We start from the raw sequence: 20266 nt of genomic DNA, 5'->3' as shown, positions 1-20266 counted from the left end.
CATGCAGAGGAGAGCAGTGATCTTCGTCTGTGGGCTGCATCTAGTATGCAACAATGTGCATACTAGATGTACAGAGGGGTGCAGAGCGATTTGCTGAACCTGTGATATACAAGACGACAGACTAACAGCAGGAAGAGAAGAGGGAGAGGTGGTGTGAGGAAACACTACAATAGCAATTAATTGAAGAATTTCAGTAGTTTACCAGGATTAATAGCATTTTTAATAACAAAAAATAAAATAATTCCATTATTTTGCATTTCAAAACCATTTTTAAGTCCATATTGACAAGGTAAAGGAATTCTTACCAGATTGTCTTAATTAGGAAACAAATGACAGCAAAAAAACACATGGGACTAGCATGAATTGGGCATGTCTGATCAGTGGAGACTCATGGGTACTCACAGAACCCATTTTTTATTCAGATATCTTGAGGTCAAAGGTCAAGGGACACCTGCAAAATTCCATTTTTCCATTGCCAAATTTAAGCCTAAATTTAGATTGTTATTTATCTCCCTTCCTGAGAAACTAGAATGGCATGGTTGGTACCACCGGCTTTCTTAGGTCTTCTAGTTTAGAGTCCAGCCCAGTACAGCTTCCCAAAAAGGAATGTCAGCTGACGCGTAATGCGGTAACAAAAAAAAAAAGTGTTATCTATGGACAATAATTACACTGTGATTAATAGGTTAACACTTGCAGCCCTATTATAGTCCTATATATAAAATATAACATAATAAAGGCCTATTTTGTCCTATTTAACCCTGTTAAACTCACTCATTAAATGCATATGGGTATATTGAATATAACACAGCACAATACAAATTAAAATTGTAATTCCTAATATTGACAAGCAATATTTTTGTACATTCCTTATTTACACAAGCATTGTGCGCAATCAGAGGCAGCTGTAGATTTTGTTATTACCTATGAAAAGATCGGAGCCATGAACATACTGATGAAGACTGAAATACATGTAAATTTCCTTTTGCAAACAGTTTACACGCAAATTTGTTCTCCTCATGTTTCATGAATGAGACCCATTATGTGGAGGTACTGTGAATTCAAAATGTGGAGCCCAGGAAGAGATGCTGCTGCTGTTGTCACAGCAGCTAATGGGGATCTAAATCAACTCAAACTAAATATGTATTTCTGTGTGTGCTGTGTCACTTTGGAATCAAAGGCGGGCCTCTGTGACCTCTGCAAATCATCCTCCATTATTCATTTCATTATTTCTTCTATCTGTTGGTTCTAATTTGCAACTTTTAAGTCTACTAGGTGGTATTCCATTAGTTATTGAGACTGCAGGATGCCAAAATCAGACCAAATTCAAAGCAGGTCATTGCAGTGGTATGGAGTGAAGCATCAGTAATTGGATGTCTCATGTTCTCACACTGGAGTCCCTGAGGCTACTCTCTGAACATAGCAGTTCCATCACAGGAAACAAACTTATTATGTCATTTACTCCTTATTGTTCATTTGTCTTCCCAGTTTGGACCCCTGTTCAGGCAATACAGCTTGACTCTATTTATATATAATGCATTTGTGTTCATGCAAATGGCATAAATGGCAATATTATGTAATTTTGGCTAATCTTGGGATGTCCAGCTCCTACAATAAGTCTAAAATACACATTGGAAACTAAATGATTACATTCATACTGTTACGTGCAAAAAATGCTTCACTGAAACCCATTCAAAGTGACATTTTTGATCCCACAGCCATCAAAGCATAAAAACATGCATTGTATTATTTCTGGGTGTCATTCTGGGCTTTTACCTTGGAATTTGAAGTTTTTTACTATATTTTTTTTTCCACTACATGCACTGTCACAATCAATGTTGCTGCAAATCATTGGCATATCCCAGACTATGATCATAAAAAAACCAACAACTTTGCATGTATCTTTCTTTTCCTTTTTTTTTTTTTTACTTTAAAATTATAGTGGCATCATGACAAAAACCTGGCACTTAAGGGGCTACAATTCTGAAAATTAATGAATGTTTGATATTTTTGATAAAGACTGATGTAGGTTAAAAAATAAAATCAATGAAAGTAGTAAATCATTATAACGTATAATATTTTTTACAGCCTGATTTTGAAAAGCGCATTTGTACGCACAGAAATATGTAGTGATAACACAGTGGCATCGTGACAAAAAACTGGCATTTAAAGGGTTAAAAATCTGAAAATGAATGAATATTTATGATTAGGACTGATGTTGGTTAAAAAAAAAAATGGCTCAAAAAACAAATTCATATTTAATATTTTTAAAGCCTGACTTTTAAAAGCACTTTTTTGTGCAGAGCAGTATGAGTGTGAGTATTTGATACTGCACAAAAAATAATAATGTATAAAAAATCACTGCAATCGTTAACAATGGCGTTTTCTGTTGTTTCAAGCTGAAGATACGTTGATCTCCTGCCACCATTAGGAGGCTGATGGAGGAAAGGCTCCGGGTCGTATTGGAGGGCAGCACCAAATGTCATGGTCATCAATGGTCATATTGCTTGGAGGACTTTGTGCTTGAACTCCATCATATAGCTTGTGCACAATTATTGAGTTGGTCAAGTGATGACAGTCAGTGTCTGGATACTAATCAATAACCCAGCTGTCAATATATCTGTAGTTTTGTTTCTTTTTTAAAATGAATTTTGTGCAATTATTTAGTTATCAAATGTTACCTCAAACATTTGATAAATAATTGGATCCAGTGTCCATTCAGTGTACAACACAAAAATGTATTTAGAACCATAATGGGACACTAAAAGTCTGTAATAAAACCTCTGATACAATAAGTTACACCTCGAGAAGGCCATTATAGGGTTAACTCTTTGATGATCTATGATGGGGAGAATTTTTAATGATCTTTAAATGGTACCTCACAGGTTTATCACTGCAGTCTACACTGCCAGATTCATGATTGACAGTTCAAAACCAGATAAAGCAAAACCAGAGATATTGCCTTTTTAAAAAAAAAAAAAAAAAAATGCACACCTCTTCTTCCTTGTCAAAATCTGCTGCCTACGTTTCCCACAATTGACCGCTGACAGTTCAGTTTGAAGATTCTGTGATGCTTATAGCAGCTAATATAGCCTGGAGCCTGTAGCCTGCAGCAGAGAGGAGCAGCAGACTGCATAGCACTGCCAAAATCACTTCTGTCTGATTCCATTCCTCCAATATATTTTTCATTTTCAAACTTCACATCCACTGTTTTAAGTGACACTTGAGGGCATTTATCAGACTTTGCACAGCTCTTTCTGCAGACACTAAAGGCTTTTTTCACATGTGCTGCAGCCTATTGGTCCCAACACCTGGAGACACTCTTTGATGTGTAAAATTGATTCCCTTTACACTTTGTGAATTGTGACCACTAACACGTAGAAGAAATGCAAAAAAGCAAAAACAAGTTTTTCAAAACCAAATGAAGAATCTAACAAATATGATTCTTGGTTGAAAAAAAAGATTGAAACTTAACACTAGATCCCACAGATGTTGCAAAACCCATGCACATTGGCTTGATTTTTTTTCTTCAAAAATATGGGGAAAAAGTTACAAGTTATGAGCTAACACGAAAATTATTTGAAATTTTGCAGAAATAGACAGACAAACAAATAAATAAAATCAAAAGGGAAAGAAAATAAGCATAAAACATAGGAAAGGTAACAAAACAAATATATTTATAAATATGTAGATAAAACTGAAAATAAAAATTAAATATATATATAAATATTATTATTAATTTCCAATAATTTCTTTGTCCATTATCTAACTCATTTTCAGGTCATTTTCTTTTCACCCTCTCCAAATATCTTGTAGTTTGTGGCACATCTTTTACCTTTAGATATTTTTTAGGGCTTTTTTCCTTTATTTACAGGACAGCAATAGCATGAAAGGGGGAGAGAGAGGTGCAGCAAAGGGCTGAGGTTGGAATTGAACCTGTGGCCGCTGCGACATAGCCTTTTGTTTATGCGGGGCCCCCTGCTCAGTAGCTTTAAACCCATGTTTTCAAAAGAGATCAAACTCATTTCCTCAGGTTTCAAAGATCTAACTGCATGTGAAAGTTTTCTGAATGCAGCACAAGAAAAAGTGATGTCCAGGTTTAAGGGCAGACTCTTACACTACAGACAGATTTAGTGTTGTTGGAGCATTTCAGCACCATGGCCAGCTCACCTCCACAGTCAGCAAACAGCTTTGAGTCTCTGAGGAGATATTAAAGACAAAATGCCGAGATCCCAAAAACCCTTCAGGGAGCCCCCCCACCCTGCTTGTCAACAGTATTCACCCTGGAAGGACCCCAGTTTGTCCACTTTAATGGTCAAGTGCCTTTGCCCTCTCACTCAGTAAAATTAGTCACCTGGGCTTTGGCCTACTTTCCAGTGGCCCACTTAAACCTAATGAGCATACACTTCACTGTGCTGAGTGGGACTGTCACTGGATTTATTGTCTCGAGGTCACTGCTCAGGTCCACTTCTGTGTATGCTGGTCTTGTGCAGGTTTAAGTGTTGCTGTGTTCTTGTCACAAAAACAAAAGCTCTTAAATTAGAATTGTGTACATTTTCAAGCTGCTACTGTCCCACATCTAGTCATGGTGATGTTGGAATTTTGCATAGAGGAAGATTATAAAAAATGGACATCTCCTGTCTACAGGTTAGGGCATGTTTCAGTTTTTAAGTTGTTAGAGCTTTAACATGCAAATTCTGTTCATTTTGTACATTTCCTGGTTAGCAATTCACAAGTTGCAATGCCAAAAGGAAATATAAGGTTTTTAAAGTTCTTATATGGTGTACTTAACCCTCTGAAACCTAAGCAAATGTGGGAAGAAAGCAATGATCAATTTGACAAGAAATGACTCAAAAATTTGCAAGACATTTTTATAAACAAACAAACAAACAAACAAACAAACAAACATGTAGTTTGTAAAAAACCAAAAACAAACAAGAAAATGATCTTAAGGATGTGGGAAAAGGAATAGAAATATATATTTTTCCTGTAACATATTTTTGAATATATAATTATAAAATAGTTTTCGGTATATTATTCTCTGCTATTTAAATAATAATAATAGTAATAATAATACTAATACTAATAATAGTAATGATAATAATAATAATAATAATAATAATAATAATAATAATAATAATAATAATAATAATAATAATAATAATAATAATAGTAATGATAATAATAATAATAATAATAATAATAATAATAATAATAATAATAATAATAATACCCCCAGATAATTTTTGGATCATTTTCTTATCACCTTTTTTTTGCAGTTTACTGGACCTTTCTTTTGCTCATTGCCTTTCCCTCTATGCTTTCAAAAGAAATCAAAACTATGTTTTAGAGGTTGAAATGCTTGTGAAAGGTGTCTAAACAAGGCACAAGAAAACTGATGTTAATCCATGTGTGAAGGGGTTAAAATTGGGATTGAGGTCACCTGGGAATAAAAAACTGATGGGTATTTTATTCCAGATCCAGTCTTTTGACCAGCAACCTTTCTCCCTGTGTGTATGGTTAGATTTGTAGGAGTGGAGTTGGGACCTTGCATCAGTTTATCTAAAATTTTAACCACCCCAGGACATCAGCTTAACCCTTTGAGACCTGGGCAAATTGGCTTGACTTCTTTCAATGAGTTTAGTTCCTCTTTAAGAAGAAACAACCCAAGGAATTACTAAAAAAAATTAAGGAAAGCACCTAGACTAAAAAACCCAAAATTAATTAATTTAAAAAAAGAGAAAAACAAACAAGCAAAAAACAAATGGGAAAGTAACATAAATAGTCTAAAAAAAAAACAAAAACAGGGAAATTACATGGAAAAATTCTTTAAAATATAATAATTATGCAAAAATCATTTTAAATATATGACTTTGGTAGTTAGAAATCTTTTTCTTCCCAAAAAAGTTTCCCTAGCTTCTTTAAAATATATTTTTTTCCAAATCAGCTATTTCATTTCAAGGCATTAACATGAGCTTCTGATTTGTTTAAAACATAAATAAATAGAACAACATATCCCATGAGGCATAGTTGCAGAGGTGCTGCCAAAGTCTTCCAGGAGATGTAGAACATGCAAACATAATCAAATACAATTGTTCCTCCAAAGTCCTTAAAACATATGCAATAAAATACAATGGCAGCATGTGGAGCAACATGCAATAATTCAGAGGAATTATTTCAACCATAGAGACATCTGTTTTTTTTTTTTTAACACGAAGCAAAAGTCACAGCGGTACTTATGTCGTAACAGCTGACGTTAATAGTATTGTACAGTAGCACTCAACATGTGTATACTACTGCTTTGTCGTAGCTGTAACATTTCTCATTTTCCAATGTGCGCCTGAATGCATCACGGGTATGTGCACCTGGTGTGCACGTGCGTGAGTTATCGTGATAACCAGATGCAGCAAAATGTCCGCCCGTGAGTTGGCCTGTCTGCGACGTGTGGATATTTACGAACAGTAACATTTCGTATTGTTAACACTTCAGTTTTTGTGACAGTTATTAGCATTATTAGGCCAGGCTTTGGGTCGCAGTGTTTTAATGAAGGCCAGAGAGTTGAGTTGTTATGCCGCATCTGGCGAGTTTCCAGGACGCAGCTCTTCTCTGGTATCTCAATGACAAGACCTCGAAAATTCATATTTATGCCACCTGGTCCAAGGTGCGGAAACGGCACAACAGGCCCAATTTACTGTTCGACAACAGCGTTTCCAAATGTGTGCCCGGCAAACCTGTGAGAAAAGCCAGTCCCCAAGGCCACGGTGAGTTAGCTAACAGCTGTTAGCGCCTTCTCTCTGCTGCCTCTGCTCCTCACTGTGCGTCTTTACTGCAAACAACTAAACTTAGTTTTCATATTTGATATGTTCCGTTCTCTGCCACTGCTGTTCCAAACTCCATTAAGAATTCTGTCACTTATGCTTATTCCCACATGTATATAAGAGAATATGACTTATGCAACTAATTTTACCCAAAAATCGGCAGTGGCACACCATGCAGCATTTTGTGTCACCTTGCTTGTGCTGATTTCAGATGCCTTTCTCAAATATTAAAACCTTTGAACCCTGAACAAATTGGTGCAACTGCGTTCAAAAACCAGGGGAAAAAAGGCAATGAGCAACTTGGTAAAAAGCTAAAAAACCTGGGAAAAAGTAAAGCAAAGGTAAAACTATTAAAAACAATATATGGCTAATTATCATAATTACATATCTAGAAGTATGTTACAGAATTTCTATAATTTGAAGCACTTTTTCCAGGTCATTTTCTTTTTTCTCTCCCCTTTTTTTTTTTTTTTTTTAGTAATTTATTCTATTTTTTTCAAAAACATTTTTTTAAACTTTCTTTGTACCTTTTTATGTTTCGGTGTTTCATTGGTGCAGTTTTGTTCAAAAACAGAAATGCAGGCAATGAGGAACTTTGAGAAAAGATCTAAAAATGGCTTCTCTTTCTTTCTTGTTTTGTTTTTGAAAGAAATCAAGCCACTTGGCTCAGGTTTCACATGGTAAATTTGAGAAATTTCCAAGGTCTTTGTAGAAGATTTTGAGTAGCATGTTAACAAGCTTTTAAATCTGATGACTGTGTAAGAGGTGTTCCAAATTAAAGCGAGCAGTCCAGTGATTTAATGACTGCCGTCAGTTAATGGGAACACAGCAGTGGTGACAAGCAAAGCAAATTGGTGTAATGAATACATGAGGGCTGAGTCTGATGTGCTGACACAGAAGGGGCCCATGCTGCTCTGGATCACTACACATCATTTTAGGTCAGCCACTTAATTCTAGATTACACGGTGGGAAGGTGAAGCCAGATTTAACAGTCTGGATGGTGAGTACGGCCAAAATTGTAAGTTTCAGCTGCAGCAGTTGGAGATGATAGGAAGAAGTTCAAGTTAATGGCAACTTTTGGGATTATTAATTTGGCAGGATGAAGTTAAAAAAAGGGATTTTGCTAACTGATTTGGTGACCTCTTTGTTTTATAGCATGTGATTATTGTTGTATGTTCTTGATCACATAGGGAAGCCTTTGATATATGGAAGTCAGTGGCTGTCAATGTTAAAATGAAAACATACACAAAGGTTCCCACACTATAGCTCCATTGCAGAGGACCTTCACGCACTTTCAAAATTCATACAGTGTATTGCTTTGGTCTAATATGGTCCAAAAGTGTTAGTAAAGATGATCAACTTTTTCTCAAATCCTAAAACGAGGGTTGTTTACATTTTGTGAAAAAAAAAAAAACATGAATACTTGGTAATTTATCTAATTTGTGGACCTTGAACTATTGACTAAGAAGAAACCAGGATCCCATGACTGGAAAAATTGGGACCCACTGTTCTAGATGACACTGAGAGCAGCTAAGGGGATTGTTCTGAGTATAGACCGAATGTTTACATGTTAGCATAAAGTTTTTTTACAATAACTTTGGAGAAAACCGCTTTATCATGTACATATGATCAAATGATGCTGAGCAAACTCAGCCTTAATCAGTTGGTTTTAATGCATCTATAAAAAGGGAAACCAAAAAAAAATATCAGTGTATACTTCAACTGATACAGATTTTTTAGGTGGCTAAAATATGTTTTGCTGCGGCTGCATCCTCAGCAGTACATTGCTTAGCTTTCTTACTGGTGTTGTGTTGAAGACTGTTTCCTTGTCAAGGTGTGTAATCCCCACCGAAGCCTGACCAGACCCTCTAAGGGACTGTACTTTATGTATCCGTGGAAGGGGTGTGACTTTTTTTCCCCCATCCTGGCCCTCCCACAAAACTCTTAAGGTAAGTAATCTGTGTACACACAGAGATGCCATCTTGAAATACCAAAGCTCTGGTCATGTTATGGTCACATGATGATCCCAGTAAAACATTAAGTCCACAAAAAACAGAAGTCATTGTACACACAAATACATGTTAACAAATCATAAAGGTAGCATAAAAAAATAAAATCAGGTCAGCAGCTGTCATACCTTCAATATGGCTAGACATAGAAAAACCTCTATATTCACAATACAATGTCCCTGTAATACATAGGAACAGGAAGTGCCAATGACCAGCCCACCAACATAAATTTAGACTAAATAAATTCTAGTTAGAGGTATTCATTTATATTTTCATGACTGTCTGTTCCTGGTCCAGCACCTGCCCTCTCCTGCCTCGCAACTATGCTTTGTCTACAAGAGTGAAAACGAAAAAATTTAATCAAATTACATTTAAATTTCAATTTATGTGTAAATGATGTGACAAAATGAAAATTAATGAAAAATAAGAAAAATAAGTTAGAATATTGACAAAGCAATTACTGTCAATATTAAAACAAAAGCTCCACTGAGAAATAATTTGATTTTTCATCTCCTATGTCTTTTTGTCTTCTAAGCAGAACACTTCTAAAGTTATAATAAAATAGAAAGGGAAATTGTCTTGTTATTTTCATTTTCAAACTGGCAGCCTCAGCATGATGTTAACATGAAAATGAAAAAAGACAAGTGGACCCATCTATTTGAATTATGTCTTGGTTTAAGTTGATGAAATAGAAATTTCTGGTGATTGTTTTAGTAACAGTCAATTTTACCAAAGACGAAAACTAAGGCGACTGCTGCATTATTATTGCCAATTGCCCCTCCTCTTCTTTATGTTAGGGATGCACTGAATATAATTTGAAAAGGGTAACATTTAAAGATGTTTAGTCATATCTGTGCAACAATGTTAGTGTTTTACCAGCCTTCCAAAGTGATTCAAGTCCAGTGTTCCTCTTCACCTAGCATGAGGCTGCTTCATGTGTTGGTCAGACTGCAGTCCCATTTCACAGAGATGATCCAGTGTCTTCAGAGCAGAAACTCCACTGATTGTGATTGTACATGTGTGCTGTCATCTGCTCTCTGCTGCTGCTGGCTTGCTTTAACTTTGAGCCTATCAGTGACTTCATCTCTCTGCATTTGAGAGAGAAGAGTCTCACAATAATGTGCTAAAGTAAGAGTACTGTTACCTCAATCAGTGACTCATATGTTTGTCAGATGCAATCATACAAGGTTCAACTCCGGTGAAATGCGATCCTGTGGGCTCCTTTAGCATTTTAATCCATTTTTGCCTCCTCTTACACTGTAGGCTGTTGCTTTACAATTATCCATGTTTCCAGACTGGCTGCAGTGTGTATTTATTACAGTCCCAAATTCTGAATAGGGGCTGTGTAAGTTCCTCTGTGGACTAAATGTTTTGATACTTTTGCATGTGTGTAGCACCTGGACATGCTTTGTAAGCAAAAAAAAGGAAAGGAAATCAAATTTTCCGTGATACGAGTCCTTAAATAGGCCCCACCCTATATAAGATGAACCTAACCTTGCACTATTTTGTGTTGAAGCTAAATATATTTTTGCACTATTTTGTGCTGTTAATGTTGTTTGTTTGGCAACTCAAGTTTTGTCTTGATTTGCACAGTACTGTGGTAAAAAGGTCATTGAGCTGACTGACTGCCTACCTCAAAGACAGATGTTGTGTTTTTTTGATATTTTCAATAAAGAATTTATTGAAAGTGAAGTTATTTGGTGAGTGGCTGTTTAGACAGTTGTTTTATATTGACCCAACCAGGATAGATAGGATGCAAATTCTCCTAACAGGTGATACATTTTGGAACATGAAAAACTTTGTTTCCTTTAATTTGTCATCCTTCAAAGGACTGCTGTTACACAAGACAATTTAGGTTGTGTGTGTGTTTGTACAAATATGTAATTTACCACAGCTGTAAGGTGCTTGAAAAGCTTGAAATGCACATTGAAAGTGCTTGAATTTGACATTGGAAAAGGTTTAAGAACCCTGATTATAAATGGATCATTGGTAACACGAAAGATACATCAACAGATTAATTATGATATGAAAAACAAACAAGCAAAACTACCTTTGCTTATACCAAACAATACCAAATGCACATTCTTCCTCTTCCTTTCTCCGAAAACAAAACATTTCCACACTGATGATCTGTTTCCGAGTAAAGACATTCTCATTGTCTTTCTCCTGGCTGCTTGCCATCATCTGCCTGATGCTGTGTGATGGTGACACAGAATTTCAAAATAGAGATGCATCTGAAAGAGGATTGGTATGGATTTATTTTTTTCACTTTGCATCGATGATACGGATTGTTTGCCCATTTAATCGATATATCATGGCAGATCACTGGATCGGTATGTCCTTAGTCTTTATAAGTGGCAAAAATACATTTTGCAGCAGCACCGTCCACAGCAGTACATCGTTTAGCTTTCATGCAGGCAGATTTGATTTATTGAAGAAGCCAGCAAAGCAACACAGTGCATAAAAAAGCTGAGACGTCAGATAGCTGTAATCTCTGCTTTTTTTTTGAATAACTTGTTTTTAATGATCCCTGTTTAGACAAATGAAATAAATTGTCTGGTTAAGTTCGAGGGCTGGATTTAGTTGAGTAATTTCCAGTGATTCATTCTTAATGAATGGTAATAATGTGATTTTGAATGAGGTTTTCTTATAGTGGACAGCTTCTTCTGCAAAGGGCTTTCTGTGCAGAGGGCTCATTGTCAGACTTTGTCAGCTCCGTAAGAGAAACTGCTCCATATTCAGCACCTGGCACCTGTTTGTCAGGCAGTGTGGGTCCAGGTCCTGAGGTCTGAAGCTGTTTGACACCGCTCAACGTGCTCAGACTGAGTCGCCCTATACTTCTACCTATTCCACTCCACAACTTTACATTTTTTGGAGCTAGTTTTGTTGTGGAGTTTTAGCAGCCAGAGACAATGTGGTGAAAGTATTAAAGGTTTATAAAAAGTAGCATAATGGTACTGACATTTTAGCACACAGTAAACCCGTGAGAATTGCTGTGTTTGTTCAAGCATGCATGTTAAAGGATTTCCATGCACACTGAAAGACAGAATGCTGTTTTTCAATCTATCCTGATAATGCAGAGCTGCAGTGAGGCAGCCAGAGATGTGGAGAGTGTGCAGAGTAATTGATAAAAGGATTGTTTCATGTGGAGCTCGGCTGGAGCTGTGTGACGTGTGCAGACAGGTGTGGGAATATCAGAGCTCAGTCTACCCAGAGCCCCCTGAGGAAGCAACCTTCTGACATCAAACAGACTCTTTAATTGGTCCTGGAATGTAAAAAAAAAAAACCTATGTCTTTATTAGGGCTCTATCCCGTCCCACTGTCCTCGCTCTCTGTCTTTCCCCGTGGATCATTGTATTTCACTCCACACATTAAGCAAAGCTCCTAGACCAGGATTATCGCTTCCTAGGGATTTAGGATTTCTGCCCGCCCAACACATGTTGCACAGTTCCCGTTTGTGTGTTGTGCTTCCATGTCTTTTGTGCTTTCCATCGATGGCAGCCGCACTGCATGTCTCGTAAGAAGCCAGCCGTTTCTCAGCAGTGCTGATGAATGCTAGCTGAGGGAAGAAATAATGAAATGATGGCACAGCATGAAGAGAGATTGTAGCTTTGAAAACACACTGCTGCATCCTTTTGTTCTTTGAGATGGAGGAATATTGAAGAGATGGCGGTGCAATAAGCACGTTTGCTGGAGTAATAACATCACAAGATTATTGACCAACTGTTGATGCCATTCGGAGACTGAGAGGAATTCTTCTGTTGGCTTTTTTGTGTGGATTTTGCTTTGAACCCAGGAGGGAAACTTCTAGCAAGTAATGCGACTGATTATTCTTTATGTGAGTTTTTAAGGAGGCAGAATACGGGAGGATATAGAATATTACCCATAAATAATATTATTTATTACTTATTGAGAAGCACAGGAGGTAGATGTCTATTTTGAAACACTAATTTACCCAAAGTGACATTTTTCTCAAATTAAGTTTTCGTGGAAACATCCCCTTGTTTTTTAGGCACAGACATATAATCTCAGTTATTCTAAATGAACACGTCCAAGAAGAACAGCTTTTTTCCCATTGGCCCAGTGTCTTCAGCACTGATGTGTTCCACTGCCACGGCTGCCAACGGAGACAAGCCTGGACCCCCAGCTAAAAGGGCTTTCTCCTCTGAGGGGGACAAGGACAAACCGAAGGCTCTGGCTCAGTGTAAGAGCCAGCAGCAGGCCTCTCCGTCCCATGTGGTGGAGGAGTTCTTCTGGATAGGCACCAGCATTGTGGCTTTCTCTAAATGGAGGCTTGGCTACATGGGTAAGCTGTCAGATACACTGGGGAGAGTTACACTGGATGGATGTCAGAGAGATCAGCCTAAATTCCTTGCAATAACAATACACAAGTCCGAGATGTAATTCACGTCTTTGTGGTCAACTTTGTTGTCATTTTGTGTTTTGCAGCTGGTCAGCAGTGGAGACTTAGTTTAGCTGACTGGCAGTGTGTTTGGATAGAGATCATAATGTTTTGTTTACAGGGGCATTTAATCTTCATTTTATACAAGAAAAAAAACCTTCACTTTAATCTGACAGCTTTTGTTGTTGCAGTGGTCTCAAGCTGTGCCGATGCCTCAGATCATTTACAAAGTGAAATGTCTTGAGACCAGAGGGGTGGAGTGACCAGTTCTTCAGCCTTGATTTTAATGGTGGACCAACATGGGACCTAAGTATAAGACTGTAAAAATCTGTAATTACAAAGACTACACACTTAGCACAGATTTCATCATATTTTTCTGTCTTGCTGAAGCTACGGTGCCTGTGTGTTTAGTATTGGGATGCACAGTACTTACACATACACATACACTTACACATTTTTTGGGGAGTTTTTCCTTATCCGCTGTGAGGGTCCAGGGACAGAGGGACGTCATATGCTCTAAGGCAAATTGTGATTTGTGATAATGGGCTTTACAGACAAAACTAAATTGAAGTTACCTGGCCAGCTGATGTTGGTGACGTTTATTGTTTTTGAGCAGTTTCTCACAAAACTAAATGGTACTATGATAAACATACAACAAAATGCAACTTTCTTGACTTGCAATGCTATCTTTAAATTGGCAAACATTATATGTTTAATTCATGGCACAATTCAAACAGAATCCAAAAAATTATATGAATTTCGCACTTGAGTACTGTACATATTTATTCCGCGATTAGGTCCTATGGGGGACACCTTAAAAGGAGTGACTTTTCCTAGACTCTTTCTTGTGTAAATGGCTCTTTTAAAAGTCTGGAAATATCAGCAAAAATCCAAAAAAGGTTTTTTTTTCAGTCACGCAAACTTTTGTCTTTCTTGTGCAAGAAGCAACAGTATCACTGAACCACCTGCTCGTTTTATTCAGATCTGTTGTGTACAACTTCAGCTGTCAGAATCCCTTGATTTCTTTATGGTGTCCATAAGCCTGAGCCTTAATACATGTGTTTGTTGAGACTGTACTACATGCTGTGTATTGCAGGTCACAAGGTAACTGACTAAACACTTAAAAACATATGTGAACCTTTTATTAACAAGGGAAATGCACCTCTGTCTGGAGATGATGTGCCCACTGGAGTAGTCAGAGCGACATTGTGTTGCTCACAGGCACCTCAGTGTTACCTGCTGAGGGCAGAAAGGGTGACATTAATGTTCCCATATTAAAGTGGCTCTGTGTTTAACCTTTACACTTCCACACTGTAAGTATTCATTAAGTTGCTGCTTTAACACCAGCATCATGGCCATCTGCACCATGGAAAAACCTGTGTGTATGTGTGTGTGTGTATAGCTGCAACATATGGCCTCCAGACAATCCCCCAGGCTTAACCTGGTTCCCTGACAGTAGCTGATTCCGCCTGCCTGACCCACATTGTGAATATGGCAGCAGGACAGCAGCAAGCCAGGTTACCCTGCAGCATCGCAGAGTTGACACCCACCCATCCTACCTGACCTCAGCCTCAGGTGTGTTATAGTGGGAAACTACTACCGTAGCCGTCACCTGTTGTCTGCCTCCTGCTTTAACCCCATTAACCAACCAGAGCAGCTGTGGCCTCCAGCAGGAGTGCTAAAGCCTGTTAGTGTTGATGTGGGTCGTCCCATTACACGGCAACCATGTTTTTGCAGGAAGTTGTCAGGAGATGGAGAAGCCTTAAACTGACTAGTGTTGATGGTAATTAGTGTTGCTGAAAAACAGAAAGGTTTCCCACAAAGTATATTTTGAAAGTGGTGTTTAAATGTCAAAGGCAGCATTTCCAAACTAACCCAGGGTGCAGATTACAAAACAGGTCACAATACTGATGTATAAACTATGTGTGTATTTAGTTAAGTGTAACAACCTTATAGTGAAACCGGCACATTTTGGCTTGTGGAACTCTCATCATCATCGTCTTCATCGTCTGACTTTTCCTCTTGTCCATGCAGCTTGGAAGTAGGTGAGGTTGTGCCAGAAATCCCTACTCTGCAGAGTACAAAAAATCTATTTGTTTAAGTTCAGGACAAACTATGGGAGCATGGGATATTATTTTCCGATAATCCAGCATCATCTAGTGTTTCACCATAATCTAAAACAGGCAAAAGTATAGACTTAACCAATAGAAATGACTAACTTATGTGTATTTATATTTGTACTGACAGACTTTTTCTAATTTACTTTAAGCTAGTGTTCATCTAATTTCAGACAGAAGTGTACCTACCTTAGCCAGGCGCGTTTGTTTAGTTGTTAAGGCTTAATGTGTGAAAGTAAAAATGTTGCAAAATGGGATGGCAGACAGACTTGATGTGAGAACTTGTAGGAAAAAAAAATAGATTTGTCTGTATACATTTTTATAAAACATTCATACCTGTGAGCTTGATTTCAAGTCAGGAAAGAGAACAATGCCTGAGAGTTAGTATTTTTATTTTTTTTAAAGTGAACATAGCGACATGAGGCACAGAAACTTTACTGTTTATCAGACCTCAAATGAGACAAGTGTTGGCTAGCTAGCACATCCCGTGGTCCTTCTGCCTCACACCCAGCTCCGAGGAGACTCCTTCACCAGGGGGGGAGTGGATGGCAGCTCCAGAGATAGACTTTCAGTCAGCTCACTGCTGACTATGGTACCTGTTGATTTTTTTGTTGGCGGGACCCTGGTGAGCGTGGATTACATGGTTCCAGAACAAAAAAGCGCTTCGTCTTCTGATTTGTGATTGTTACATTTATCGCAAAGTGTGGCAAACACTATTTGCAAGTAAAAAGTGTGGCAAAAACTTTTTTCGATAAATGTACCAATCACAAGTCAAGGAGGTTGTACTAGCAGTGTTGTGTTTGTACTGGAAAATGCACTTAAGTTTAAAAAAGGGTAAATGTTTGATTACAAAATGCAGCAGTCATTGATATTTATGAAAATATTAATCGTTGCATTTATGATTATTTTTTCTCTGACTTCACATTCAGGACATGACTGTGTTAATATATTCTTTACATATTATGTTACATTACATACATATTAACAATACATTCTACAAACTCCTGCGTTTTGCACCAAATTTACCTTCCTATTCTTGTGTGTTCTCATTAATCAAGCTTGCAGATATGGATCAGAGCTTCTTTTCAGCTGTGTGAATATCCTGTTAACTGCAGCGTTCCTCCACAATGGGTGTCTTCTCTTCATCCCCGAACACTTTAAATCTAATGTTGTAACCATGGCAACAAGCCCAGACCCCCACTAGTGAAGAGTGAACTGCCTTTCTGTGTCTTGTGCTCCAGTTTTGTCTTGCTCTCCATCTCTACAAGGTGTTTAACATGTCTGTGCTACTTTTGTGTCTTTGTTCTCTCAGAAACAGTGTGTAAGCAGCATTTGAGTGCTTTAGATTTTTTCTGTTATCAAACTCTACTTCAGTTTATCCCTCTGTCTCTCTCCCAGTCTACTACTGACTGTACTATTTTTACTGTTTACCTTCCTCATAGCTTTGTGTTCTGTTCAGTTTTTGTTTTATTGATTGGACTTTTGTTTCCATCCCTCACATGTCCCCAAAGGTCATTTACTTAAATGCACTTTAGAACTAGCGGCACCTCCACACTTTACAACTCTAAAACTCTTTAGATTGTTATACTTATCACATTACATGATGTCTGTCTTATGATTGGGTATTTTGAAGTTGTTGTTTTGCAAGTTACACAAGTAGTAAGTGACAGGGGGTCAAACAATTCAAGACATGTCATTGGGATTAATCCCTGACAAGTCTGTCTGGTCTCCAAACCACCTTAAACACACAAGAGAAGTGATATGCATATTTTAAGTAATGGAAGCAGCTACCATGTCGTCACCCATTGGTTTGTAGACTGCCTTGTTGAAACCTCGTTCAGCATTTCTGCAGTCACCAACTTGTTTTCTCTCAGATTGTGTCTTTGAAGATTTACACCCAGTGATTGTCACTTACAGGAGCAAGTGCAGCTTTGCCTCTGATCTGAGGCTTTTGTCAGAGATCTCCAAATACTCTCAGGGAGTGAAAGATCTGGGCTGAAATCCTGTAGTGTAAACTGGCTATTACAGAAAACTGAATTTGTGAATTTGTAATTATATAGGTGTTACTTATGTTTCCACCAGCGCGTAGAAATGTCATTAGTTGTTGTTTATTGCGCCAACTGTTTCTTCTTTGTTGTTTTTTACTTTTGATCCTGTGTATTTTCTGGTAGGAAGCAGGGTTTAACAGTCTGTTGTCACAGTGTGAAAAATAACCAACGCTGCTCTTACTGCGGTGTCTCCTTAGTTGATTCTTGGTCTAATCAGTGTTTTGAGAATGCCAGCCTCTGTTAGGTGTTGAACAGTTGGACTATTACAAAAGAAACGAGAACATTTGGCTTTCACCACGAAACACCTTCAGACCTTTTTTTTTTCCAAATGACGGAGACACTTGTGAATTTGAGCAGAACTGGATAAACTCACTCAGCAAATAAAAAAGATTAGTTCAGGAAACAGTGCAGCAGTTTCATTGGTGGAATTTTGTGAAGTGCAGCGGCAGGTGATATAAAAAAAAAAAAAATTGAATGTGAAATGGGGGTGATATACTGTACTTGTGTCACCTATGAATGTTTTGTGGTTGTAGTGGTCCTACAGCAGTAAGAGTAATGGCTGAAAGCTTGCTGACATTATCAAATGAACGGGTCCCTCCCTCTTTTTTTTCCCCACAAATGGGGAACATAATCCAGAGCTTGTTTTGTCATTCTTTGCCTGTTGAATGAGTTTGGTGTATGTCTCCCGGAGGCCAGTCTCAGTCCTCAGGTGTAGTCTGTGGATGTTTTGTCAGCCCAAACAGACTTTTTATTTGGTGTCTTGTTACATTAAGCATTGTGAGCTCTTCAGTGTTTTCCGTTGTAGTTTTTTTAATGGTTTACATGACTCAAACAGACTGCTGGATCTTTTCTGTTAACTTTATATTGTATGAAGTGTTTGTTTTCACAGCCTTTCTGATTATAGTTGCATCTGATTGACGCCCATACTGTCCTAATGTCTGAATAAACTGTTGATTGTTAGACGTATACATACATATAGACATGAAAGTCACTGATTTTAAATTTTACCTTTTTAATTGCTGTATAAATCTTTTTACAGCTGACTTCAAAAATATGCACACACATGTTAGTACAAGAAGAGGTGTTTTTCCCAAGCCATCTTAACAAGGTAGCAAATTAAAACATTATGGATGTTGCATATCTGGTTTTCAGAGTTAATATTCCAACGGCGGACTAAAGTTCCACAGCCTTCTGACAGGATCAAAACCGTTTCAGAGAAACTGTGTTTTAGTTTAACGAGTGACTGTGTTAACATGACTCAGCAAAATGTGTTGTAGTAGCTTGTTGCAGCACCATTGAAATGACGATCAACACATGTAGGTGTCATTGTAAAAACCCTAAATTGTACATAAATTCATTTCAAATTCATACTTCAAATCTGTGTTGTATATCTACACCAACCAGTTATAGTATTACAGATACAGATGTATTAAGAAATCCCAAAGGAATTTTTTCCATAGTGTCATAAATACAGGTGCTCCTCTATCTATTAAACTCACTTTATGTAGTGCACAGCACACACCACCAGAGCTCAGTCTCCAGTCACTACTGGTGGAACAGACAGCTGAGCTGCAAGACACAGTGACTCCTAGTGGTGAAAAGAGAAGTTACAGGATTGTAAACAGCCGGCAGCTGGCAGGCAGAGAGAGATTGGGCATTAACAGTATGTTTTTTTACATCTAACTTGGTGAATTAAGGATTTATTCAGACCAAACTGGAGCTGGTGATTGTTGAAACAGTGGAATTACTAACTAGATTACTAACAAGTGTAACCAAGATAGTTTAGGTAAGTTTTATTTTGTTTCTGTGGAGTTTGAATGAAGTGTGTTTTATGATGAGTTAACAAGGCAGTTAACCGTAGTTAGTCTTCTGTGACTGAGAGAAAAACTGAAAAGTAAGTAGTGCACTCACATTGGACAGTGCAACTTCAGGAAGGTATGAAATATTACGTATCACCCAAGCCTAGTGTACACGCTACGTTTCTCCTCCAATATGTGTATAGATCTGGTCTAAAATATTGAGCAACTTGCTTATGTGGTCTACAGACTCAATAATAGCACTCAGATCTGGAAGTCGTTTTAACCATTTGTCAAATTCACTGTCTTTGGTGGGTAATGCCTTTGCGTAGCTTGACAAGCTATTTCACTCAACCACACTTCTGTTGCCATTTTGTGTGTGCATCCTTACAAACATCATCATAAACAAACTGTAAAAGGGTCTCTAGACAGTACAGGAATGAGTGGAGTGTACCACATCCTGGAGCCTCAGCACCAACTGTGAACACAAAGTCCCAAACCACTGAACTGTTGGTTAACTGATTGCACTGGCCTTTATTACCCAGGATTAATCATCCTTCCATAGGCTATGACTGACCTTTCCAATGGGTCAGATGCATTTTCTTCCACCACTTACTGCTAAATGGGTGCTGGTCTAGGATTGTAGTTGTATATGAGCCATAATAATAACAAGTACTTTCCCTGAGTAATTATGTCATGGCTTGCATTGACATTGACGTTGGATTGGTTGATTGCTCTGCACTGTAAATGTGGGCCACAGTGTCTGACCATCAAAGTAAAATGTGGACATGGAGAGCCCACAGGCTGTACTTCCTCTGTGGATTAAACCCACAAACCATACTATGTGTTCTCCTAAGTAAAGTACAGTAGGAAGGTATTTCAAAGATTTAGTTGACTTCCCAAGGGGGTTCCCACACACAGCTTGCTACATCACAACCGCAAACACATTCTCCTTTTAGTCGAGTGGCAGGGGAGATTGAGCAGAATGTGGCCTCGTACCCCGCCTCCTCATTCGTGAGTGAATTGTGTTTTAGGCAAACAAAAAGTGTGTTCCACACACCTAAGTGGGTTTGGTTACG

At 37.9% G+C, this 20266-nt stretch overlaps 1 protein-coding gene across 1 annotated transcript in view; it reads left to right on the top strand.

The window, feature by feature from the left end:
- Positions 1-12315: 12315 nt before the first annotated feature.
- The window catches only part of plch2a (phospholipase C, eta 2a), a 97387-nt gene continuing 89436 nt past the window's right edge, over positions 12316-20266 (top strand). Inside the window, exon 1 of the mRNA XM_088082664.1 lies at positions 12316-13130. Coding sequence (XP_087938790.1) covers positions 12866-13130 — 265 coding nt within the window. The 5' untranslated portion in view covers positions 12316-12865. The remainder of the gene's footprint in view (positions 13131-20266) is intronic.

The sequence above is a fragment of the Plectropomus leopardus genome, chromosome 9, assembly GCF_026936395.1.
Source record: "Plectropomus leopardus strain MGB_pleo_1.0 chromosome 9, ASM2693639v1, whole genome shotgun sequence".
Taxonomy (NCBI): domain Eukaryota; kingdom Metazoa; phylum Chordata; class Actinopteri; order Perciformes; family Serranidae; genus Plectropomus; species Plectropomus leopardus.
The sequence above is the reverse complement of the archived record's forward strand: the minus strand, read 5'-3'. Positions and strand labels throughout refer to the sequence as shown.